The following is a 26,242-nucleotide window of genomic DNA, read 5'->3' as shown; positions in this document are numbered from 1 at the left end:
ATTTCCTGGTCACTAGAAGGCATAAACAGGAGAACTTTGGATGCCTATGAGAGGAATTATTTTGGATGGTGGTGGTTATATGAACAAGACGTTTGGACTAGAACATTGTATACTAGTTTAAAGAAAACTTGACCTGCAATAATAATGGAGCAATTTATCAGGGTGAACTCCTTTGCCTGATTCTTACGGCAGAAAGGTAAGGCTGTTCTCATGTAATGGCTCCCTGTATCTGTGATAGCAATAGCACTTAGGTTTATATACCGCTTATATACTTAGACTTATATATAGAATAGAATAGGATAGGATAGAATTCTTTATTGGCCAAGTGTGATTGGACACATAAGGATTTTGTCTTGGTGCATATGCTCTCAGTACATAAAAGAAAATATAGATTTGTCAAGAATGATGTGGTACAACACTTAATGATTGTCATATGAGTCAAATAGGCAATGAAGAAACAATCAATATTAATAAAAATCTTAGGATACAAGATATTGAGGACTTACAGCCGCCTCTAAGCGGTTTACCGAGTCAGCATATTGATTCCAACAATCTGGGTTCTCGTTTTACAGACCTTAAAAGAATGAGTCAACCTTGAGCCAGTGACACCCAAACTGCTGGTAGCCAGCAATCAGCAGAAGTAGCCCGCAGTACTGCATTCTAACCACGGCTCTTGATGGACAATGTTTGCTTGGATAAGCACCAGTTCTGCTCCAAAAACATTTCCACATGAAAAATGTATGTCTGTCCTCAGACAGCATGTCTTTGCGATCCCACTCCACAGTCACTGGCAGGCATCTAAATCATTATTTCAAGCTTGATTGTGGTAGAGCAGAAACTGCAAAAAGCAAGGCTCAGCTGTCTGTATGGGAACTCTGTGGGGGTTTTCCCAGTTGTATGAGCATGCGTGCTTTCTGGCTTCTTAGCCTTTGCCACCAGAATTTTACCAGTTTTTTGAGCATGGCTTTTGCATTGAGTGAGGAGAACACAGTTGTAGTGGCTTGTTAACCTCCCCCTATTATAGCAACTACAGTGGGTTTTTTTTTTTAAAGTAATCAGTAAAGTCCAAGGAAAAGAGCAGATTTTTTTTTAAAAATAGGATAATTGTGAAAGATGGCAACATTTTGGTAGCCCTTCACTATTCAGAACACTTTCTTCAAGTGAATCATTTATTCACCAAAGTAGGATGAATGTAAATATATCTAAGTAGGACTTAGTACTTGTAACATACCTTAAAACATATAATAAATACTTTGATTCCAGTCTGAAGGAAAAATAGAAGTCTTTGAGACTTTTTTCCACTTGTCTCCAATATATGTCTCAAATCTATATGCATGACATTAACTAAGAAAAAAGAAAAAAGAGATTCCCCCACCCTTTTTTTCATCCCTTTAATTCAGTGTTTCCCAACCTTGGCAACTTGCTGGCTGGGGAATTCTGGGAGTTGAAGTCCAGACATCTTCAAGTTGCCAAGGTTGGGAAACACTGCTTTAACTTTTATTATACATCTTCAGCTAGGGTTGCTAATGACCAGACATGGTGGGATAATTCATAATTCAAAAATGTTCAAAATTATAGAATCTTAACATATATTTTTAGAGCATTTGTTTTTGCATAAAGATTCTGAAAGTTAGCTTATTTTTAATTTCAAAATCCAACATAGGTATATCATTATATCTGTATTCATATATGGAATATTTAAAAGAATAGAGTAATTGGATACATTTCAGTGTTCTATCTTTTTCCCCAAAAACTTGGAGAGTAGATTCTCCATTCTCCATTTAAATTGTTCTTTCTACAATGCCCACCCAAAACAAATCTTCCCAGAGAGTCCCTGACATATAACCATAATGAAGTCTGCCCATTATGGTTGTAAGTCGTGATGGTCTTAATGTGTTTTAATAATAGGTCATTTGGCTGACCTGATTTTGGAAGCTTTTTGTTTTGGTGGTGGTCCTTAAGCAAATGGTCCAGTTAAGTGAACCAATTGTGTGCTATGGATCAGTTTTATCCATAACCTTCTTGCTTCGCAACAGAGATGTTGAACTCAATTGTGGTTGCAAGTTGAGGACTATATCTGTATTTTCAAACCATACAGGCCAAAGAAATTCTCACAATCCCAATATGGAACAACAAAGGTAAAATATATTCCAGAGAGTTTTGAGAAAATAAATCATTGGAAAATAGAAAGAAGGAAGTATAACAAAATACACATTCTTTATTACGTACAGAAAAAAGTCCCAAAATATTTTGATAGAATACCTCTTTATCAGGAAATACTCAATTCTGGCATGGTGTGAAGTGTTTGAGTTCTTAGGGATTTTTAGAATCACATTAGTTTCATATATTGTTTTTGTTTTGAAAACAATAGATGTTGAAAGGGAATAAATAGCTACACGAACATTGTAAATAAATTCAGAATCAAGTTCTAACTCACAGAGTACCCTTCTCTTAATGAAGATTTATTTTTTGGGCAAGCAGAAACCTTAAGCAGAGGTTAGGTCTATAACTTCCTTTGATGTCTTAGTTTGCTCCAGAGTATAAAAATATTCACCTTAAGAATGCAAAAATAGGAGACCTGAGGATATTCTTGACAAATGTGTATTTTCTTTTATGTACACTGAGAGCATATGCACCAAGACAAATTCCTTGTGTGTCCAATCACACTTGGCCAATAAATAATTCTATTCTATTCTATTTAAGAGAGTTACCTGAAATGCATGCTTTATACAGCACTATACAAGTTGTAATAAAGCTGAAAGTTTCATTCTGCAGAAAACACTGCCCTCTTGTGCCCTGTAAATTAAGCTCTTTTAAAATCTGTTTGAAACAAAACCTTAGCTTACTCTGAAAAAAAATCCCTCTGAGTTCAGTGAACAGAGACCAAATGATGGGGATGAAGGTAACAGAAGCCAAGCTTAAACAGGAACAAACAGAAAATAAAAGCAGGGTTACAAGCACACTGTAACCCACATTTTTTTCTTTTTTAAACCAACAATTTAAATGACTCTTTAGAAAATGAAATGCTTGCTGTTTTCAATGTACTATCCATGTTAAGAATTTTATACCATTTTAGCTGATGCACTCTTCAGTAGGTCTTAACAGCATTATTAAACTGATGCCATCTAAGTGTTAGGCAAAGGACTGTGTGTCTCGGTAATTAAGCAGGAATACAGTAGTTAGTTTTAAAGTATACATTTCTAGTTCTTAGGATCCCAGTAAAAAGATGAAGAACTCAGCCAGGGAACAGAAAAAGTATGTATGTATGTATGTATGTATGTATTCATATTTATTTATTTTTATTTATTTATTTATTTGTGGACTATGCTGTTTGAGATTTTGTTGGAGACAGCAAATCAATTTTTTTAAAAAAATAGAAAATTCTACTAGAAAGTGTATAAAATCAAAGGTGATTGAGTTGAAGCAGCCATGGGAGCCTCTAACAGTCACTAATTAGTTCTAATTGGAGAATAGATTAGCTCTGAAACATACACACACACACACCAGTTCCATGGACTGATCTCAATGGACATCAATCTTGAACATGCCAGACTACGTGTTCTTTAAAGTCTGCCTCATATTTAATCGATCCAACGTTAGAACAATGCTTTCCATTTGTCTTTTGGCACAAGCCTTGCTGCAGGCATGACTTTTGGTGCTTCTTCTCCCTGCCCCCTGATGGCTGTGCACTGCTCCCCATGACCATTGCAGTTCATGCTGGGGGAATGACATGACAGCTGGATTCTACAGAGCTCTGCTACATAATGTGTGCCTGATGTTTTCCAAAGCCCAAGTCAGATTTTGCGTGGAGTCTTTGCTTAACTCTGAACTTGTGAGGAAGCAGTGGAGATTTCTTCCTTCCTATTTTAAAGATCTTTTTAGAAACAGGAATAGAGGAGCAGTAATAGCATGATTATCAACCAAGGACAGTGGTACCTCTACTTACGAACTTAATTCGTTCCATGACCAGGTTCTTAAGCAGAGAAGTTTGTAAGAAGCAGCAATTTTTCCCATAGGAATCAATGTAAAAGCAAATAATGTCTTAGAAGAACTTGAACGATTAAAGATAAATAAGGCAATGGGTCCAGATGGCATCCACCCAAGAGTTCTTAAAGAACTCAGATCTGTCATTGCTACCCCCCTGACTGATTTGTTTAACCAATCCTTGTTAACAGGAGATGTTCCTGAGGATTTGAGAATGGCCAGTGTTGTGCCTATTCACAAGAAGGGCAGTAGAGAAGAAGCTGGTAACTACAGGCCAGTTAGCTTGACATCAGTTGTAGTTAAAATGATGGAGACTCTACTCAAAAAGAGGATAAATCAGCACCTAAAAACCAATAACTTATTGGACCCAAATCAGCATGACTTTACTGAAGGCAAATCATGTCAGACTAATCTCATTGATTTCTTTGACTATGTCACAAAGGTGTTGGATGAAGGTGGTGCCGTGGATATTGCCTACCTGGACTTCAGCAAAGCCTTTGATACGGTTCCACATAAAGAGCTGATAGATAAATTAGTGAAGATTGGACTTAATCCCTGGATAGTTCAATGGATTTGCAGCTGGCTGAAGCGTAGACATCAGAGAGTTATTGTTAATGGCGAGTATTCTGAGCAGAGTCAGGTTACAAGTGGTGTGCCACAAGGGTCTGTTCTGGGTCCTATTCTTTTTAATATGTTTGTGAGTGACATAGGGGAAGGTTTGGTAGGGAAGGTTTGCCTATTTGCCGATGACTCTAAAGTGTGCAATAGGGTTGATATTCCTGGAGGCGTCTGTAATATGGTAAATGATTTAGCTTTACTAGATAAATGGTCAAAGCAATGGAAACTGCAGTTTAATGTTTCCAAATGTAAAATAATGCACTTGGGGAAAAGGAATCCTCAATCTGAGTATTGTATTGGCAGTTCTGTGTTAGCAAATGCTTCAAAAGAAAAGGATTTAGGGGTAGTGATTTCTGACAGTCTCAAAATGGGTGAACAGTGCAGTCAGGCAGTAGGGAAAGCAAGTAGGATGCTTGGCTGCATAGCTAGAGGTATAACAAGCAGGAAGAGGGAGATTATGATCCCGCTATATAGAATGCTGGTGAGACCACATTTGGAATACTGTATTCAGTTCTGGAGACCTCACCTACAAAAATATATTGACAAAATTGAACGGGTCCAAAGACGGGCTACAAGAATGGTGGAAGGTCTTAAGCATAAAACGTATCAGGAAAGACTTAATGAACTCAATCTGTATAGTCTGGAGGACAGAAGGAAAAGGGGGGACATGATCGAAACATTTAAATATATTAAAGGGTTAAATAAGGTCCAGGAGGGAAGTGTTTTTAATAGGAAAGTGAACACAAGAACAAGGGGACACAATCTGAAGTTAGTTGGGGGTAAGATCAAAAGCAACATGAGAAAATATTATTTTACTGAAAGAGTAGTAGATCCTTGGAACAAACTTCCAGCAGACGTGGTAGATAAATCCACAGTAACTGAATTTAAACATGCCTGGGATAAACATATCCATCCTAAGATAAAATACAGAAAATAGTATAAGGGCAGACTAGATGGACCATGAGGTCTTTTTCTGCCGTCAGACTTCTATGTTTCTATGTTTCTAATGTGTGCGATTGAGGAAACCACAGGGAGGGTGGAGGCCTTGTTTCCTCCCAGGAGATTCCTAGAGAGGCCCCACGGAGGCTTCTCCCCACCTTTTCTGGCCATGTTTCCTCCCAGGAGATTCCTAGAGAGGCCCCACAGAGACTTCTCCCTGCCTTTTGCGGTTACAGTTTCAGGGCTCGGATTTGCAAGTGGAAAATGGTTTTTGAGAAGAGGCAAAAAAATATTGAAAAGTTCATAAGTAGAGGCGTTCTTAGGTAGAGGTACCACTGTACTCGCCACTCCTTTGCCTTTAAAAGCAATGAGATCCGTGGTGGACATCAATCTTCAAAGCCATCAGGCAGAAAAAAAGGGGGGGATTTCTTGAGGAGGCAGTGAAAGAGGACAGCACTTGGCTGGTGTCTCATTCATACTGCACCTCCGATTGGTCAACCTGCTTTTCAATTTTGGGCACATGTCTGCTCCTCCTCTGAAACAACACAGGATGTGACTTGAGAGCAAGTCGAAATGACAGCACTTCTGGGCTGATGCACTTCCATTAGGACAACTTGAAAGACAGGCACAGGGCATTTATTTCATTTTCAACACGATTATTAAACTGTCAGCATGGTTATAATATCTCCTGGTGGAGGAAGAATGCCAACTTTTTGACTTCCATTTTCTCATCAGGCCAGAAAGGCTCACTGTAGTGCGCAGGAGAGTGATCTGTGATGGGTTTTCCAATTCAGGGCAGGTGGAGTGATGCTGCTGGGAGGGGAAAGGCATCAACCAATCACTGCTTTCGACCTGGACCTTATTAAAATGCCTAGAGTGGTTCCACTTGCCAGCATCATTATTAAGGGAAATAGACATTGGCTCTCAAGGCAGAGCAAAGTGTAACTCAAACAGCACCTGTCTGAATCTGTTGTACACGACCTGCCCACACTCAGCATTTTAGAAGAGTGGCCAGTGAAAAAATACAGCAGTCTACATATGAAGAAATATTGGCATCTGATCAAGCCAACAATTTAACTATTAATAAAGAACAAATCTGTTTCAGGGGCATCAGCAAGAACAGTGTCTTCTGATTGCAATATTCTCTAAAGTCGACACATGAAATTGTAACCAGGGTTAGAAAATGCACAGCTCTCCCCAGTGAAGTCCAAACTGAGGCTATAGCGAAAGTCTGATAACATTATATCTTATACTTCTGATGAAACACAGGCTGCTTTCATATGTGACAATCAACCATATTTTTTCTATAAGGCAGAATAGTTAGATTTGCATCTAGTTAATCCGTAAAAAAACTCTCTCCCGTTCCTTATGCAAGTTTCCAAAACATTAACCAAAGTGAAGAGTTGCATGAAGAGCAAGATGCCAATTTTATTAACAATTAACAATAGTTAATAAAACGGTAGTTGCATTCAGTAGTTACATTCATTTCTATCTATCATCTGAAGACAGGCAGACAAATTCAGTATTCAAAAACCTAAAGATAATTTTTCCCCCCTCAGCATTATATTTTCATTAAACTTAAACATTAAACTTAAGAGGAGAGTTTAAACTGCATTAAACTACAGGGAGAAATCTATGTAAGGTTGATCAATAAACAAAAAGTTGCAGCCACAACAAAGAAAGGATTAATATGCAATAGGGAGGAAGGAGGGGTTTAATTGCAATTTATCTTGCATCCCCCCCCCTTTTTTTCCTTCTTCCTCTTTACAAACGTTCAGACTGCTCAATAGATACTCTGTATGTTTCACTGGGGCCAGTCCTCAATTGCAGGGGCAGTTCTGGTGGCTTGACTCTGACCTTTAGCTGGGCAGGGTCCAGAGTAAGGAGTTGACGGATGTTATTATGGTCAAAGGTGGTTGGTTGCAGCTGGGGCTCTGCTGGAATCCCAGGCAAAGCAGCCTCTTGGGACCGCATATCTCTTTTCTTGCATCTTTTCTTAATAATAATGCACAGTACAATGATCACTATGATGAGCAGAGTGATGCAAGAAAGAGTGATTCCGACAATAAGCTCGGTGTAGTTGTAGAAGAAGTCCAAACCTGCAGATTAAAAAAAAAAAAGATTGTTTTGTTCAACCCAATCATGGAAATAGCTCATCTATACAAATATGTTGGTCAACAGATTAAAGCACAGGTTAGGAATTCTAGAAGACCAAGCATCTGAATTGTCTGTTTGTGTCTCACGCCTTTCAGGATGAGGCTAAGCATCTTTGAGTAATGTCAGGCAAAGCAGATTTAGGGTGAAGCCAAATAACACCAGTTTGGATGAGTGCTTGCTAGAGTCACTATAGCTGTCTAAATTATTTCCTCTTAGTGTAAAGTCTAAAGAACATGCAGCTTTTTGTGGTACAGTTCACAGCTGGAACGTTTTCATTGAAATTGTTTCAATGAAAACTACTGCCTGACTGTCCATCATTTGTTAGTAAACTTCTCTGCATACTATTTGGAGCAATTTTGCAACTACAGTGGTACCTCATGATACGAACTTAATTGGTTCCAGGAGGAGGTTCGTAAGGTGAAAAGTTCGTAAGATGAAACAATGTTTCCCATAGGAATCAATGTAAAAGCAAATAATGCGTGCAAATCCTTCAGGAAAATCCCAAACTTTAGAAGGGAGGCGAACAGAGGGCAGGGAGGAGCAGCTAAAGGGGGCGGGTGGAAGAAGCAAGGCTAGGCTAAAGGGTGAGTGGGAAGGAAGAAAGGCAAGGGGGCACCTCTCCCTTTTCTTTCTTCAAAAGACACCCTTTCAGTGCCTGTGCAAGCACGCTGTTCTCCTACTTTTAAAAATGCAAACTCTTTCCCCCTCCAAGCCTCCCCTCCCTTTTCTTTTTTCAAAAAAGGGGGGGGAAAAGAAATCCCTTCATACCAGCAGCAGCGGCTTGGGTTCATAAGGTGAAAATAGTTCGGAAGAAGAGGCAAAAAAATCTTAAACACCGGCTTCGTATCTCAAAAAGTTCATTAGAAGAGGCGTTCATAAGATGAGGTATCACTGTATCATTAAAATATTTTGATTTGTTCATAAAAGGCCTTAATAATGTTTGATACCCTACAGATAAGGAAAGCTAACCTGAAGCAGGAATGGAACATTAGACTGACAGCTGAATTAGCATGCACATATATAATATGTGTGAGCGTATGTGCGCACGCACACACACACAGACATACTTGTGTCAAATTTCAAAAGTGTTACACTACGGCAAGGAAGGAATACTTTAAAAAGCATGTCCGGCTTCATTATTACATTCTCGGATGATAAGTGTAACTACATCAAAGCGTCTCCAGAGTTTCATTCAGACTACAACGGCCTAATCTTACTCCACCAGCCTGGGAAGCTGCTACGGGAAGTTGCCAAGTTGAACTGCCATTGCATAGCAATGTTGTCAAGATAAACTCTTCCTGACTTGCTTGCTGTTTAACTTTCCTATAAACTCTGCTTTTTCTCAGAAAAAGGCCAACTGCTGCCCCCACAAACTTCTGTGCTGAGAGAGGAATTTCAAATCCAAAGAGGCATCCGTGGCAAGTAGGCGGTGCGGCTTGTGGCTCATCTCTAGCTTGTGAAGCCCATGATAGCAAAGTCTTTTGCATAAAAGGACTGAATCCCAGGCTGAATCACGTGAAGCATTATCAGACAGAAACACATGTCAGTCTAAGCGTTTCCTTGGGTGAGAGAAAGGGAAGAATCAACAGATTGCATCACCTCAGGCTCCTGCTAACGGCCTCACATTCACTATGAACTTTTGGCAGCTGTGTCACGTGATATTTCGTGATGCAATGCAATGTGATGATGATTTGCTGTAAGGATTTCATGTGATGTCATGTTATTTTTGTGCCTTTGAGTCTGTGTTGACTCCTGGTGATTTCCTGGGCGAGCCCCTGCAGTTTCCTTGGCAAGATTTCAAAAGTGATTTATTTATTTATTTATTTATTGGATTTGTATGCCGCCCCTCTCCGGAGACTCGGGGCAGCTAACAGCAACAATAAAGCAGTGTACAATAGTAGTCTGATGTTAGAAACAATTAAAAACCCATTAATATAAAAAACCAAACATACATGCATACATACCATGCATAGAATTGTAAAGGCCTAGGGGGAAGAGGGTCTCAATTCCCCCATGCCTGATGGCAGAGGTGGGTTTTAAGCAGCTTAAGAAAGGCAAGGAGGGTGGGGGCAATTCTAATCTTTGGGGGGAGTTGGTTCCAGAGGGCCGGGGCCGCCACAGAGAAGGCTCTTCCCCTGGGTCCCGCCAAGCGACATTCTTTAGTTGACGGGACCCGGAGAAGATCCACTCTGTGGGACCTAACTGGTCGCTGGGATTCGTGCAGCATCAGGTGGTCCCTGAGATAATCTGGTCCAGTGCCATGAAGGGCTTTGCCATTGCATCCTTCCTAGGACTGTGAGGGAGTGGCTGGCCCAAGGTCACCTAAGGCAGAAATATAACTCAGACTTCTGGGTTTTAGTTTATGCTTTAACCACTAGATCAACTATTTTGTTTTGTTTTTGAAGCAGCATGCTAAGGTAATTCTTTTATGCCTTAGCAAATAAACAGCAAACCATCACCGAACATCTGATAGATGTTTTAGTGTCCAAATCCCCCAAAGAGGTGGGGACAGAGTATTACAAGGACCCACCTGATTGTGGATTACGTGGATTACGAACACACAGAGTACCCGATTTTGTCAGAGAATGGTCCTCGTACTCTTCTTTACACTGGCAGGAGTATGTTCCATATTGGTTGAGACAAACGGCCTCATTGCCACATATACCAATTTCAGAGTTGCATTCATCCACATCTATTATGCATGGACAAAGCATTTTCCATTAATAGGCAATCAACCTTCCAATGGCAGCAGTTCCTACTTTTATTTGATATCCCCTAATTCAGTGATTTTCAACCTTTTTTAAGCCACAGCACATTTTTTACATTTACAAAACCATGGGGCACAATGAGGAGGGTGGGGGGCGGCTAAAAAAAGTTTGGACAAAAAATTCTCTCTCTCTCTCTTCCTCCCTTTCGCTCTATTTCTCTCCCCCTCCCTCTTTCTCTCCCTTTTTTCTCTCTCTCTCTCCATCCCTCTTTCTTGCTCTCTTCCTTCTTTCCTCTTTTTTGCTCTCTTTCTCTCTCCCTCCCTCTTTCTCTCCCTTTTCTCTCTCTCTCTCCATCCCTCTTTCTTTCTCTCTTCCTTCTCTCCTCTTTTTTGCTCTCTTTCTCCCTCCCTACCTCCCTCTAAGTCTTTCTCTCTCTCACCTTCCCTCCCCCCCTCTCTCTCTTTCTCTCTTGCTTTCTTTCTCTCTCTCTCTTTCTTTCTCTCTTGTTTTCTCTCTCTCTCTCTTGCTTGCTTGCTTTCTCTCCCTCTTGCTCTTTCTTTCTTTCTCTCTCTCTCTCTCTCTTGTTTTCTTTCTCTCTCTCTTGCTTGCTTGCTTTCTCTCCCTCTTGCTCTTTCTTTCTTTCTCTCTCTCTCTCTCTCTTTCTTTCTCTCTCTGAACTTCGCGGCACACCTGACCATGTCTTGCGGCACACTAGTGTGCCATGGCACACTGGTTGAAAAACACTGCCCTAATTAATAAAATAATTGTTCACCTACCTCTCACCAAAACAGTTTGGATCTTACCACCTGCCACAAATGTACCATGAAGATCTTCCAGTTGAAAATTAAGTGATTTAGATATGTTCTTTTCTTCCGATGTTAAATGCAACCAGAACAAGAATATGAGGTTTGGGCCATTGTGTCTACATAGAAACATGGAAGTATTTTATTTTCAACCAAAAGTTAGCTATCACTTCCCTAAATCTTGGAGCAGTAACTCACCAGGAGTATTAAAAAGTCTAATTCAATCAGATCTGAAAGATGAAAATTGCCTCAAGTGTTCTACTTTAAGGGTTATCCATATTTGTCGTCGAGTTATATAAGCAAATAATAAAGATCGGTTTTTAATTTTATTCCAGATAGGAGGGAATCAATTAACAAAAGACCTAAAAGAATATTATTGTGAATTCCTCTCCCACATAGAAATACAGCTGACAGAAAATAACACTTGATTTTGAGGTATATTGCTAACACCACAGGGCAGCCTATATTCAGTTGTCATACCTGTCCATTTCAGTTTCTTCTTTTCTCATAATTTCCTTTAATTTGAATTCTTTGATTTTGTTAGGGAAGCGTCTCATTCTTTCTTGTACCTGGGAAAAAACACAAATATCTTAATTCTTTTAAAATATGTTTTAAACAATAAACATAGTGTACATGGAGTACCATCTTTTAAGAGATGTCAGCATCTTTTTATCTAGCCAGTAGGATACCAACTGAAGCCTACAAAGTACCCTTAATTATTTTAAATGTTATATTTGTGTTCCATTATTTTATTCAATATGAAACTTGAAATTCAGCCCACCAGCTGAATTCTAGTTACCAACATCTCTTTGATTTGCCACGACCACCTTGAAATGGAGCAAGAGCATCTTTCTCTCTGTATTGTATATATATTGTGTATGTATATACATACATATATACACATAGGCTTTTGAACTATGGTACTAGAGAAGACTCCCTTGGACTGCAAGATAATCAAACTGGTCAGTTCTAGAGGAGATCAACCCTGACTGCTCTTTTTAAGGCCGGATCTTGAAGATGAAACTCAAATACTTGGGCCACCTAATGAGAAGGAAGGACTCACTGGAGAGGAGCCTAATGCTGGGAAAGGTTGAGGGCAACAGAAGAACGAACGAGGTGGCTGGATGGAGTCACTGAAGCAGTCAGCGTGAGTTTAAAGACTCCAGAGGATGATAGAGAACAGGAAGACCTGGAGGAATGTTGTCCATGGGTCATGGTGGCTTGGACACGACTTCTCAACTAACAACAATACACACAATATATATATAAGTGCATGTACACACACACTCACTCCCACTTAGACTTCCCAATCCAGTTTTAAAATAAGTTCTGCATCATGGACTTTCTTACCTGGTGCTTAATGGAATCAATGAAAGCTTTTTCCAGAGAGCTTCCAAAAGGTGGCAGTTGTCCTTTCTGTTCTATTTCAAAAACTGTTTCAAATAAAAGATCTGTAGAAGAACACAAAATTGCTAAAACACAATAAGGCAGATAATACATTTATGATATACACAATTTTTAAAAAGTCTATAAGGAAGCAGGCTAGTATAGCTTTTCTACACCTAGGATGATATGTTCTAACCATACATGGCATGGGTAGTATAGGGGATGGTTAAGAGTATGAGACTAAAGTAATAAATAATAATAATAATAATAATTTATTACATTTGTATGCCACCCCTCTCCGCAGACAGTAATAGTAAGGGTACTCCGTTATTTAACAGGGAAATCTTTTTACCTGCTAATTTAATGTTAGAGCTAACAGAAAAGCTGACTTTTGTATAGACCTACTTTGAGATAACAAATGTTATAAATGCCAAAAATTTTGTCTTTTTTTTGTGCATGTATGCAAAAATCAGAATATCCTATTCAAAAGAACTTACTTTAAAGCTAAATAGCTTTTGCTAATAACAATCAATTGCTAAATCATTTGAGAGTCTTTATACAAAGAAGAAAGCAAAGTTTAAGAACTTAGGAGGGGGAGGAAACTACAGACAGACAGAGAGAGAGAGAGACTCCTCACCTCCAGGATTGTGCTGAGAATTTAATCCAAAATAATTTTCACGAGATCTAGGATCTGTTTCTATGGAAGAAGAACAAGATATCAATCTAGTATTTGCACAGGACTGTTTTCCCCCCAGCATCTTAAAATACAATAATTTGCTACTCAGAAATATTTCCATTGCTAACAGTTAGCAAGAACCATGTGGGCAAATTTATTCATTTATATCACAACTCTTTTCTGGGAATTGAAAATGGCGTACATAATAGTTCTTCTTTATATTTTCCTTTACACCAACTATCCTGTGAAATAAGCTGGGATGACTTGGCTTCTAGACAAAATCTTTAATTAAGTCTCCATGGCTGATGAAAGAGAAGCTGGACTGATATTAACTCAACTCAAACAATGGCTGATCACTCCAGTAGCTAAGATAAATGGACCACTGTTCCCATCCAAGTCCCACCGCAGATCATTCATGGAGGTAACTAATGCAGATCGGGTCTACCTCCCAGACTGAAATCTGACTACAGCTTTAATAATGGTTCTTTGCAGTAGTCACCCATTGCTTTAGTGGTTTCCAGAGAGGGGAAAGTTGGAGACAGAAAAATATTTGACCAGTACAGTTAGTCCTTGACTTACAACAATTAATTTAGTGACTGTTTGAAATTACAACAGCAATGAAAGAAGTGATTTATGACCGTTTGTCACACTTATAGAATCCCCATGGTCACTTGATCAAAATTCAAATGCTTGGCAACTGACTCATACGTATGACAGTTGCAATGTCCTGTGATTTTTGTGAACTTTTCAGAAGGAAAGTCAATGAAAAAGCCAGATTCACTAAAGAACCATATTCCTTATGTAACGACTGTAGTGATTCATTTAATAACTGTGGCAAGAGAGGTCATTAAAAGGGGCAACATTCACTTATATTAGGCTCAATTGTGGTCATAAATTGAGGACTACCTTTATTCTAGGATCCAGGCCTCTTAAGAAGGTCCAGACCAATGTTTCTTTCAAGGCTCTTAATATCTCCCTTTTGTAATCATTAGTCATCCTTAACAAAGCCATTGCTGGTTTAGAATGAATGAACTAGAAGAGACCCTGGAGATCTTCCAGATCAGCCCTCTGCTCAAGCAAGAGAACCCATACTATTTTAGATATGTGACTGTCTAGACCAGTGATGGTGACCCTTTTTTTCCTCGGGTGCCAAAAGAGCATGGGCATGTGCTATCGCACATTTGTGTGGGCCCACACCCATAATTTAATGCCTGGGGAGGGCAAAAACAGCTTCTTCTGTCCCTCGGAGGCCCTCTGGAGGCCGGAAATGGCCCATTTCCCAACTTCTGGTGGACCCACTGGGCTCGTGTTTTGCTCTCCTTGGGCTCCAAATGCTTCCCTAGAGGGTAAAACGCCCTCCCCCATCCCCCCAGAGGGTCTCTGAAAGCACAAAATGGCCTCTCAGAACCTCTGTGTGAACCAAACATCAGCTGGCTGGCACACACATGCACATTGGAGCTGAGCTAGGGCAATAGCTCGCGTGCCATCTGTGGCACCTATGCAATAGGTTCACCATCACTGGTCTAGATTCTTCTTAACAACATCCAGTGATGGACGGCCAACCATTGTTTCTTGTTCTACCCTCTTCTGCTTTGGAGGATAATTTGACACACCTCTTCGTTGTAGCAGCTCCTCAAGTACTGCAACATTGCTATCATGTCACCCCTAATTCTTCTATGAAGCAGCTGAGTTTTCTTGATAATATCTTTTAAAATATACTTTTCCAAAACATGTACCACATTTATTGTGATCGGAGAATTCCAACTTCAGTATAATTAAGCAATGTTTTCTTAAATAAACAACTCAAAGCTCTTGGATTATTTCTGCATGTCTCTTCCAACAGAGTTCAGCTGCACAAGTAATTTATCAGATCCAGTTTGGCTATAAACAATTTAAAAAACAGGACTTACCATAGGATTTATTTTTTACTTTCAAGAGGATGCTACTGGTTGATAACCCACTAGAAGGGGAATACGAAAGAGTTGTTTTGGGCCACTTCTTTTGCAAATGCTCTCCATTCCTGTTTACTGGCTTCTTGTATTGGGTAGTAAAAACTGTGTTTATCCAAGTTCTCATCGGCCAATTTGAAGGGATAACTTTGGGATTCACAGTTGTGGAAGTACTCATCAAGTAATCGTTAAATGACTTCAAAGAAGGAGTAGGAGTAGGAATATCAGTAGAGGCTAAAGTCAGGGAATGATAGGATACGGTTCCCATAGTAGACTTGGAGGGGCTTGCCTTCATTCCTTCAGCTACAGTTATTTGCACAGCAGTGTTGCCATTCTCTACTATGTATACTTGATTGTCCATCTGCTCTCTTTTATATATTTTGGTCTGTTCCAAGTGTTGTGGAGATTCTGTTGGATCTGCCTTTTTCTTGGAGACCTCAGAATTAAGAAGCAGCACTTGAAGTCTTTGTTTCTGCATCTTTAGTGGGATATTTTTAAGAGACTGGACTGGAATTATCTGTTCTCTTTCCAAGGAGTCTTGAGGAACAGTAATAACATTTGTGATTTCTCCTTCAGTACTTCTCACATGTATTGTCATCCATTGTGTGGTTGCAGAGCCATCATTCTGAGGACCGACAAATTCAGTGGCGGCTCCATGATTTTTTGTTGCTTCCCATGTTGTGATCATTTGAGGATTATGAGTCATGTGTGCAGAGGTTGAATAAACATCTGGCTTGCGTGTAAAAGCTTCTTCCTCATTCTCTGCATCATTTGATTCTGATACCAGTGTAGGACTTTCGTTCGAAGTCCTACTGTTGTAGACAGATGCTTCTGTAACTTGCCTTCTCTTCAAATCAAATGGATTCAAGCTAACTGTTTTCATTGATTTCAAGAGAAAACAACGCACATGCTTGCCAACATCTGGTTTTAAAAATGTTTCTGTCTCTGTTTTAATAATCTTTTCATTTGTCACAGACATCCAATTCTCTTTGCCAAGCGCTGGGGTTGTTGCCGTAGAGCTCAAATTGTGTCCTCTATACAATTCATCTGACTTAGATCCAAAACTGCTGTTAGATTTCAAAACTGATTTTTCACCACTTGTAGAATTTACATAATCTTCAAATATATAATACCGTCCTTTAAAATGCTTATGATTTTGGTTCTGAGAAGAAACCTCTGACAAAAATATTACATAGACTGCTACTGCTTGAGTAGCAAAAATCAGAGTGCCATGATTTCTGCAGGCATAAACTACTTTGTTTTCAGTACTTGACAAAACTCCTTGGAATAAGATCCTATCCTGATTGTCATCGCAGTTTGACTTTCCTTCAAACCCTTTTATGTAAATTAGGATATGCTTCTGAGGACCAGCCCATATGGTCCAGTTGCACCAGTTATTGGTTTCAGCCTTGATTAATGATGGAGGAGAGAAAAATCCAGTTTTATCTTTCAAAATAACATGGCAACTTTTTACAGGACGATACACAGATAGCCAAGGAATTCCCAGTTCTGCGGTAGGAAACACAAAGACATGACATTACCAGCATTTTATTGATCAAGTCTGGTTAATACTAGTAGAAAACATAGGTTAGCCTTGTTGGAATATTCCACACGTAGGAGTAGCAACCTTGACAACAGTTATTGACTTTATCTCATCTCATTTTGCAAATAATATTTCCCCATGGCAAGAATGTTAGAACTAGAGAAATAAATTAATCAGACTCTCATTGGTATTTAGATTAAATACTTTGGTTTTCCTCTAGAAACCTAATGTGATAGTATATGCATACTATCCCTTCCTTTATTTGACTAGAAATTCCCTTGTTAAAAACAAGGCACAAATCAGGCAAAACCATAACATTTAAGACAAGACACAACTCAGTGTGAGAAAGGTGCGTGTTATCTGAAAAATAATGATGTGACAACCTCTTTTAGGTAGGACAAGTTATCCTGGCAGTTTTCAAGAAGATACAAACTGGTAGAAAACAGGCCAGAGTCCAGACTAATACAGTGTTCCCTCGATTTTCGCGGGGGATGCGTTCCGAGACTGCCCGCGAAAGTTGAATTTCCGCGAAGTAGAGATGCGGAAGTAAATACACTATTCTTGGCTATGAACAGTATCACAAACCTTCCCTTAACACTTTAAACCCGTAAATTGCAATTTTCCATTCCCTTAGCAACCATTTCGATTATTAATCACCATGTTTATTTATTAAAGTTTATTAAAAAAATATTTATTAAAAGCAGATGAAAGTTTGGCGATGACATGACGTCATCGGGTGGGAAAAACCATGGTATAGGGGAAAAACCCACGAAGTATTTTTTAATTAATATTTTTGAAAAACCGTGGTATAGACTTTTTGCGAAGTTCGAACTCGCGAAAATCGAGGGAACACTGTACTGTACAATCTCTTATTTTGTCCATTTACTTTCCATTTACCATTTTCATTCCTATTGCTTTTAGGTGAGTTCTAAGCAGCTGAAAACCAGGGAAGAATTATAATAAGCACCTGAATAATACAGTACATGTATACATTGCATGCAGGGGTGGGCAGCAGGCAGGATGGGGTGGAACACAGTTCCACCGGCGGAAATGAAGATGCCTGCGCAGCTCCAGCTGTTTGGCGGCTGTCATTTCCTGAATTACTAGTGTCAGCTCAGCTCTCCTTTTTTCCCCTGCTGCTGCATTTGCACTCCTTGCTTTTTTCCTCTTTCCTCCTTCCTGGCCTCAGACGAGCTTCCCTCTCTCCTGCCCGGCTCCCCTCCAGCCTCACGCGGCGACCTCCCACCAGAGGTGCAAGCAGAAGGCATGGGTGGAAGCAGCGTTGGCAGCATTTATTCACCTAGCTACCCAGCCTGAGGTGGAGGGGGACGACCCAGGAAGGAGAGCACGGGAAATGTGAAGCAAATTGTCGCCCCAGTGAGCGACACTGGTAAGGTTGTAAATCGAGGTCTTAACAGTTCATTTGAATGATGATGATCATTCAAGCCACTCCCATCCAGTCACATGACCACTAAGCCACACCGACAAAATAAGCCACACCCACAATGTGGCAGTAAAATTTTTGGCTGTCCATTACTGATTGCATGTATGCCATTGATGCCAATAGGCCATCTTCTAGATTGCAGTTAGCAAGCAGAAGAGCTGCTCTGGTTATGAGAAAATGGAGGTTCTCATCCTTCACCTAGGAAAAGACAAGGGCTTTCCATCCTTAAAGAAATAAAATGGAAACTTTCTAATTCTATAACTAAAGGAGCAGCTGTGGTTTTGCTAAGGTTAACATATGGTTTGGGTTTGGTCAGGGATGGGTTTCATTTACTTTTAGCTCCTGGTGTGCATCGCCGTGTTTTGTGTGTGCATGCTATTACACTCATGTGCACGCATACATCCTGCTGCAAGATTCTACTTCCACACATGCGCAGAAAGATATTTGAAGCCAAAACCAAGAAAACAGTGCCAATTTTTTTTTAAAAAAATGGCGGCACGCACAGACCAGGAAAGATGGCGCTGGAGCCACCATGCCTAAATTGCATCATCAGTGGACTGCTACTGGACTCTCTGCACTGGTCCTTACCGGTAGGAACCCATCCCTGAGTTTGGTAACTAAATTCCAAAGGAAATTCCTTTTCACTTCTGACCTAAACTTGTCTGATCCATGTGTCATTTTGGATGCTAAATATGAGAAATATCAGTTCTAGAAGACTGGGACTCGAATGCAATGTTTTCAGATTATTATTTGGCAGTATCAGAGATGAAATGACTTTTAGAAGACTGGCTGCTTCCGCAAAGCTTTTTACAATAGTACCAACATTATCCAACATGATAGTGGCTTTATCATCAAGGATGGGTTCAATTCCAATTTTCCATTCAGTAGCAGATTTGGCATTACTGAAAACTGGCACAGTTCTACACAGCTGACCTATCAATTCACTTTTTTGTGTGTGTCTCCAAAGAGAAAAGTAAGTCATTTTCATACAAGAATAACTGCAATTTTATAACTCTCCAATTTTGTTCTATGTTTGGTAGCAAGATGCAAGCCAATTTCTCAGCTCATTGTTTCATGAAATAGAACATTTTGAGGAGAACTTCTCAGCCCTACTGGTTCAAAACTCTGAGAGCTAGTCGTTTTATTCCTTCCCTTCAGGGGGGATGGAGAATGTGCAACCAAAGTAAGACAATCCAATTGTGCCAATTTGCTACTTGATCACAGGTGGTTCATAATAAAGTGATTATGATAATTCCAAACTGGAATTTATATAATTTGACTTCTAAATTCCATTTCTCGTATGGCACTGGGAGACTTGATTAAGGTTGATAATTTTAAGTTACTATTATCAGAATAAATATTAATAGCACTGCCAGAGATGGGCTTGGCAAGCTTCACTCTAAACTTTCTCCTGGACAGAGGAAGACATTTCCAGCTTTAGCACCGAGCTACAAACCCCTCCCATTTTAATTTTCGGTAGCCAGAGGCATACTTGTAAATAAATATGATGTTAGAGGTGCTAGGAAGCATGAATTAGAGGAACATATCCTAGTTACAGAAGACACTTAAAGAAGAAGTAATGAAAATCTAGAGATTGCTGCCAGAAACTGAAGAATTGTTTTTGTTTGTTTGTTTGTTTGTTTAGTCCAATGCACAACAATACACAATGAAGGTCATAGAGGTTATACTCGAGTAAAATATATTAGAGAAAGAATAGAAGTGAAAATTTAGGAATAGAATATATCAATTAGAGAATAGAAGGATATTATGAGAGTAGTATAAGAGGATTAGAATAGAAGAATAGTAGATACGATATATGAGATATAGGAGAGACAATAGTACAGGGGACGGGAGGCACGCCAGTGCACTTATGCATGGCCCTTACTGACCTCTTAGGAATCTGTAGAGGTCAACTTTGGATAGTCTGAGGGTAAAAAGTTGTGGGTTAGGGGAAGATACTACGGAGTCCGGTAATCGACAACTCGATTACTAAAGTCGTATTTTTTACAGTCCAATTTGGAGTGGTTAATATTAAGCTTGTATCTGTTGTGTGCTCTTGTGTTGTTGTGGTTGAAGCTGAAGTAGTCATTGACAGGCAGAACGTTGCAGCATATGGTCTTGTGGGCAATACTTAGATCATGTTTAAGGCGTCGTAGCTGTAAGCTTTCTAGACCCAGGATAGTGAGTCTAGTTTCGTAGGGTATTCTGTTTTGGGTGGAACTTTATTCCTTCCACTTCACTGAAGAAATGTCTGTATAACGTATGAAACATTGCTATGATGACAAAAGCTATCTAATCTTTGGCACTCACATTGGGACTCCCAAACCACTAAATACATTTTATAAGCAATTAGATTTTTAAATATGCAGATAAATCTATCTATATTTGTATCTACAGTATGTGTGTTTGTCTCTATTTGTGCCTTTTTGTGGTTGATTGTATATAATTATTTTGTTTTTTCAATATTATTGCAGATATTTGTTTTTGGAAAAAAGCATGGGGAGGTGTATAATATTTATTTTGTTATTCTTGACAAACCTATATTAGCATATTAATATTGACTAATGTACCACATAAACAAAATTTTTCTTAAGTTTAAGCAACACTGGCATGTAGATACCACAATGAATGTTGTCAAAACAGGCTATTTAAGTTTCTATGTCAAATTTATTATTTATTTAAAAGAGTTATATAACTGCCCAACTCACTCATGCATTTGGAGTCTTATCTTTGTAAGTTGTCTGGACAACTGGACAGCTTATGAACTCCAGACAACTTACAAAGACCCCAATGTAGGACTCAGTACATTCCCACCTGTAGGAGAAGAATGGCAGAACCTGGGGGCCAAGTGAACAGATGGATCAGTCTAGAATCCCTGTATAGCCAACAAGCAAACTACCATATTTTTTGGAGTCAAAGATGAATTTTTTCACCCCTAAAAGTGGGTGAAAATGTAGGTACATCTTATAGACTGAATACAGGCATTTTTGGTCTCCTGAACAGCGGTAGGTTGCTGCCAGTTCAGCCCGGTTCCGCAAACCAGTAATAGCAATGGCGGGAGGCTCTGCTCACCTCTGCATGCGCAGAAGCAGAAAGCATGTGCATAAACTGTTAGCAACGGAATGTAGAACCCACTACTGCTTCTGAAACTTCCCTGCATCATGTTTGCGCCCTCCCAGACCCCCAGAAGCATTCTGCATGCCAAAAATGGACTCTTCTTTTGGCAAAAACAGGCCTGCTTTTTTTACTAAAATAGGCCATGTGGAGCAGTGCAAAGTGCTTCTGGGGGTCGGGGAGGGCAAAAACATGATATGTGGAGCCCCAAAACTATTTTTTTCTTGTTTTCCTCTTGTAAATTTAGGTGTGTCTTACAGTCTGGTCTGTCTTATAGACCGAAAAATATTGGCAAGTCCAACTCCCTTTGAGTACCATTGATCCTTATCTAATTCTAACCAGGTGCTGACCTAGTTGAAGAGAGGCAAATAGGCCTAGTCTTTTAGCAATAAATCAAGTTAAATTGAACCTTCATGCGTGGTGTTTGGTTCTTTGTACCTGATATTACCTCTCCTGGGAACAACATTCAGACAAATCACTTGATGGGCTGTGAATCAACCTGGGATCCCCTGGCCTGACAAAACTCTGTCTTCAGGTCATTTGAAGAGAGTATCCAGATGGGGGCCAAATCTTATCTCTGTAGGGATGTTGTTCCATAGAGAGGAAGCCACCATGGAAAAGGCCCTCTGTCTTGGTCCCACCAGTGGTTCCCAACCTTCCTAATGCCGTGGCCCTTTAATACAATTCCTCATGTTGTGGTGACCTCCAACCATAAAATAATAAAACTACAGTATTAGGAAACTCAAGGGTGGGTTCTAACTTAACTGCCGGCCAGTTTGGTTCCTCTTGCACTTTGCGCGCACACACATGCACAGTACCAATTTTTAAAAAGAAAAAAGAAACCTGAAAACAAGATGGCAATGCATGTGCAGTGCCAGAAATGTGGCTTCCGTGCATGCTCAGAAGTTCCTAGGGTACAGATTTTTTTATTTTATTTTTGCAGCAATCTATTTACATGGAGACAGATAGAGGAACAGTGTCTCGGTTCCTAAGATCATGGAAAATAACTTGGTATACTTCAAGAAAGCCACATCAGTTTTAAAGATCTGTAAAAGTATAATCTGAAATGTAACACTGTCCTGTTTTGTATTAAGATAAGGCAGCTGAATTAAACCCTGATTTAGTCATGTTTGAAGTAGATATTTTTAAATAATTGGGAGGTAAGTAATAATTTCTTACATTTAAGAAAACTTTCTGCCATTAATATACTGCCATAATATACATTTCTCCCATTTTTTGCTATTTCTATGGGTCAGGCACACATGCACAGAAATACACAGCAAACAGTGTATATCACATGTTCTGTTTGCTATTTGGCAAATTGCTAGGAGGCAGAGGCCTTTTTTACTTGTTTTCCTCCCCCAAAACTAAGATAGGTCTACTATGGTGCATCTTATACTTCAAAAAATACGGTAGTTCTCCTTGGCTTATTCTACTAATAGGATCCATTTAAAGAAAATGAATGGCAATACAGGAAAATGGTGAGGAATTAGTACAATTTGAAAAAACAACCAACTAACAAAAAAAAACCCCAAAAAACCAAGATCATAAGAAGGGCCAGAGATTGTATGGCAATGATGAATGGCTTTGTAACCTGAAAGTGGCATGAGAGTTTAGAAAGATTGAGTGAAATAATTGTACTGAGAGCATTTCTGTGCTGGAGGCAAAGTTGGCTCTTCTATGACATGTGGACTTCAACTCCCAGAATTCCTGAGCTAGCATGATTGGCTGAGGAATTCTGGGAATTGAAGTCCACAAGTCATAGAAGAGCCAACTTTGCCTACCCCTGTTTTAGGTGAATGTTGATAAATACAGAAAAGAGCCTCTCCTTCTTGCCTATATATTTAGACTGGAAACTCCTCCTGTACTTACTGTACTTATATACTGTACTTATTTCAAAAGATGCCAAACTTACAGTTTAGTTAGGAAAGAACTACTCTAATAGAAATCAGAAGAAATAATTGATCCTGCTATCTGAATCCAAGTAGTTTAGGAACAGGAAAAAGCTTTGCTGGAGTTCATATGTTTTAAATGTCTAAGCCACACTTCAAGTTTAAGCTAATTCATATAAAAACAACCACTTAATGCTTCATTTCTAGAGATTTTAAAGCTTACCTGGATGGACTTGCTGGGGTACTTCAAGAGAAACCTTTGTCTGTATAAGTAAAAGCCCAGAATTAAATCATGTTCTTATCTAGGCATGCCAGAAATTCTGCTTTTGCACATGCTCAGAAGAAAAAATATATTAAAAAAATAAAAATAAAAATTTATTTTTAAAATGGCGGCACCCACAGACTGGCACCGATCGAACTGGGTCAATAACATCATCAGTGGGTCACTACCAGTTTGGGTGAACTGGTCTGAACCAAGAGGAACCCACCCCTGACAAGATCCAAGCATTTTTCCTTGATACCACTCATGGCAATAGTATTTCAACTTATTCTGGCTTACTACAAAGTCAGGTTAGACCACATTTGCCAACAAACTGATGCATTTATTTAGCCTGTACTTGAGATAAGGGTCTCCTAGATGCTTGGAATGTTCATAATAGATTCATATAAAAATGTGCTTTGTTCTGACATTTAGTGCTATAGCTCTACTTACCAGTTCCTTGTCTTTTACTCCATCAACATTTGGAGTCTGTAAAACCCTTGAAACTTGAGTGGTGGCACAATTTCCCAACAAAAAAGCAAAAAATAACAGAAGAAACAGCATTGCAATCATTTGTCTAGCACCTTAACTGAAGATAGATGCCTATATATGATAGAATGAATTCAGTTATTTTCCTTCTACAGAATTCATGATATATTCTGCTCCTTAAATTTAGAGCATTTATCTTCCTTTGTTTCCCAGCCTCTTGCTCTTAACTTTATGCTTAGCTAGGCAGGGAAAGGTAGAAAAAAGGAAACTTTAAAGACTGTTCTTTCTCAGCATGTCTTTCTCTTTGAGCATGTCCTCTGCTCAAATGTTCCCTATTATCTCATCAGATTTAAAGGTGCCCCAATTAACAAGTAAAGGCCTCTTTACTGTGGAAGATCTTAAAACAGGAGGAAAAGAAGTGTTTGCACATTTACTCTGGAGTTTTATGCTTTTATTGGTTAATTAGGCCCAACTAATAGGTTAGCAAGCATAAGGAACTCCAGTGTGATTTGGGTTATAATCCATTAATGGTGATTAAGTTTAGGGTGAAGACTTATAACAGAAGTAGATTCTCTGAATGCCTTCTGAAAGGTGAAAATGCTTAGTAAAATTTGCTCAGTAAATAATAAAGATCAGAATATTCACATACATGACTTTAAAGCAGACCCAAGACCCTCTTAGGAATCCATGAAATCAAATTTTTTGCTAACCTATATTTAATCAATATTAAAACCCCATCAAACAATTGTGTGAAATGGCAGTGAATGGGTCAATTTTTTTTAAATGGCACACACACACACACACACAAATGAATAGGAAGTGGCCCTGTAGCACACTCTTGTGGCTGTCTGCTATACAGTATAGCAAGAATCATGAAGTAAGCATAGACGTCAAAACAGGTCTTCAAACTTGGCAACTTTAAGATTTGTGGATTTCAACTCCCAGAAATTTCAAGGCATAAAGTTGCCACGTATGAAGATCCCTGATCTAAAAGATCAGGTTAGGGAGAGATCATGATTGCTGAATCAGGACCAATTTTATGGCACATAATCAAGAAGCCAATGGTTAAGCAACCCAAATATGTTGTTTGAACCCAATTATTGGCTTGCATGCTGAGGACAGAGCTGTACTTGAAGCAGCTTATTAGTACAGTAATGGCAATGCTGAAGCCTAGATTATGTTGATAATAAAAGAAAAAATACCTGTCCCATCCTGCTGAGTAATAACAGCTTATTCAATTTAGCTGCGCTTGGAAGACGTATTTTTCAGGTGAGACGTTATGGCCTGGAGCCAGAAGTGAGTCATGGCAACTCTTGCTTTTAAAATCTTATGGGGAGAAGGAAAACAGAGTGAGTTACTACTTGGAATTCTAAAGGGTCATAACCTTTGCTCTAAACCAAGCAGGAAGCCGGGATTTGATACTTTTAACTTTGATTCCACATTGTATAGCATTCGCTGAAACCAAACTGGAAAAACACTGAACTAGGGTCAAAACTGGGGGGGGGGCTTATTTATGGTCAATGCCCTGGTTTCTTCTTCCTTTTCAAACGGATGTGCTCAAACAGAAACATTGTTAACATAGTATCCAAGGTAAATGCCTCTGAAATTGATAAGGAGTTGAGAAAGATATATGATTTATTTATTTTTATTTATTTATTTTGTCCAATACACAATGAAAATTATTAAATTAGAAAATGTGCACATTGGCAAAGTTTACATCTGTCAATTACATAAGGCCACACTATTTGGATCTGCATGTATACTATGCTGGTGTATTACAACATCCTAGATTGTTAGGAAAACTCAATGCTGTGGCAACTGTGATTTCACTGTTCACTGTGATTATTACATTTATACACCACTTGACTCACAGCTGTACTCAAGAGATCAACTGTAACAGTTTGTCTGAAAATTCTTTTCCTTTTAGAAAAAGTACATGCAAATGTTGACTAAGAAGAAACTAGGGTTTCCTTAATTATGAATCTCAGTTTATTGGATACCAGTCTCAGGAGAGGTTCTAGTTTCTGTGCTGGTTTTTGCTGGTAAATAATAATTTGCCTAAGGTTGTTTGTGGCTGCACTGGAGTCCTGTATCCTCTTTTAAAGTTGTGGCTCTTCAGTGGAAGCAGTCTCACAATGTTAATATGTTGGTAGGTTCACAGGGCTAAATAACCACTGAACAAACTAAGTAGTTGTATTGCAAATATGCACCTGGTTAGTCATTGATGTGCCTCAGTAATCTCTGGGAAGTGAGAGTATAGTAACATATTACCTTGGTTGCT

The 26,242-nt window shown here is 39.1% G+C and overlaps 1 protein-coding gene across 2 annotated transcripts; it reads right to left on the bottom strand.

The window, feature by feature from the left end:
• Positions 1-6,949: 6,949 nt before the first annotated feature.
• On the bottom strand, positions 6,950-25,287 carry LOC139156650 (uncharacterized). Of its 2 annotated transcripts, none has more exons than XM_070732526.1 (9): positions 25,164-25,287; positions 23,437-23,476; positions 15,182-16,729; positions 13,233-13,292; positions 12,560-12,660; positions 11,690-11,778; positions 11,183-11,328; positions 10,229-10,390; positions 6,950-7,640 (listed from the first exon to the last, which is right to left on the bottom strand). In XM_070732526.1, the coding sequence occupies exons 1-9, from the start codon at positions 25,170-25,172 to the stop codon at positions 7,306-7,308; spliced, it is 2,490 nt and encodes an 829-aa protein (XP_070588627.1). In that variant the 5' UTR covers positions 25,173-25,287; the 3' UTR covers positions 6,950-7,305. The 2 variants fall into 2 exon arrangements, with proteins under 2 accessions (XP_070588627.1, XP_070588626.1); XM_070732525.1 differs by lacking the exon at positions 25,164-25,287 and adding an exon at positions 23,926-24,306.
• Positions 25,288-26,242: the final 955 nt, after the last annotated feature.

Source organism: Erythrolamprus reginae, chromosome 1 (genome assembly GCF_031021105.1).
Source record: "Erythrolamprus reginae isolate rEryReg1 chromosome 1, rEryReg1.hap1, whole genome shotgun sequence".
NCBI classification, from domain to species: domain Eukaryota; kingdom Metazoa; phylum Chordata; class Lepidosauria; order Squamata; family Dipsadidae; genus Erythrolamprus; species Erythrolamprus reginae.
The sequence above is the reverse complement of the archived record's forward strand: the minus strand, read 5'-3'. Positions and strand labels throughout refer to the sequence as shown.

Coding starts and splice junctions, on each gene's coding strand:
- LOC139156650 (XM_070732525.1), bottom strand. CDS start 24,045: ATGATTGCAATGCTGTTTCTTCTGTTATTTTTTGCTTTTTTGTTGGGA. Junction 11,779..12,559: donor TTGATTCCATTAAGCACCAG/GTAAGAAAGTCC, acceptor GTTTTTTCCCAG/GTACAAGAAAGAATGAGACG. Junction 7,641..10,228: donor TCCACGTAATCCACAATCAG/GTGGGTCCTTGT, acceptor TTTAATCTGCAG/GTTTGGACTTCTTCTACAAC.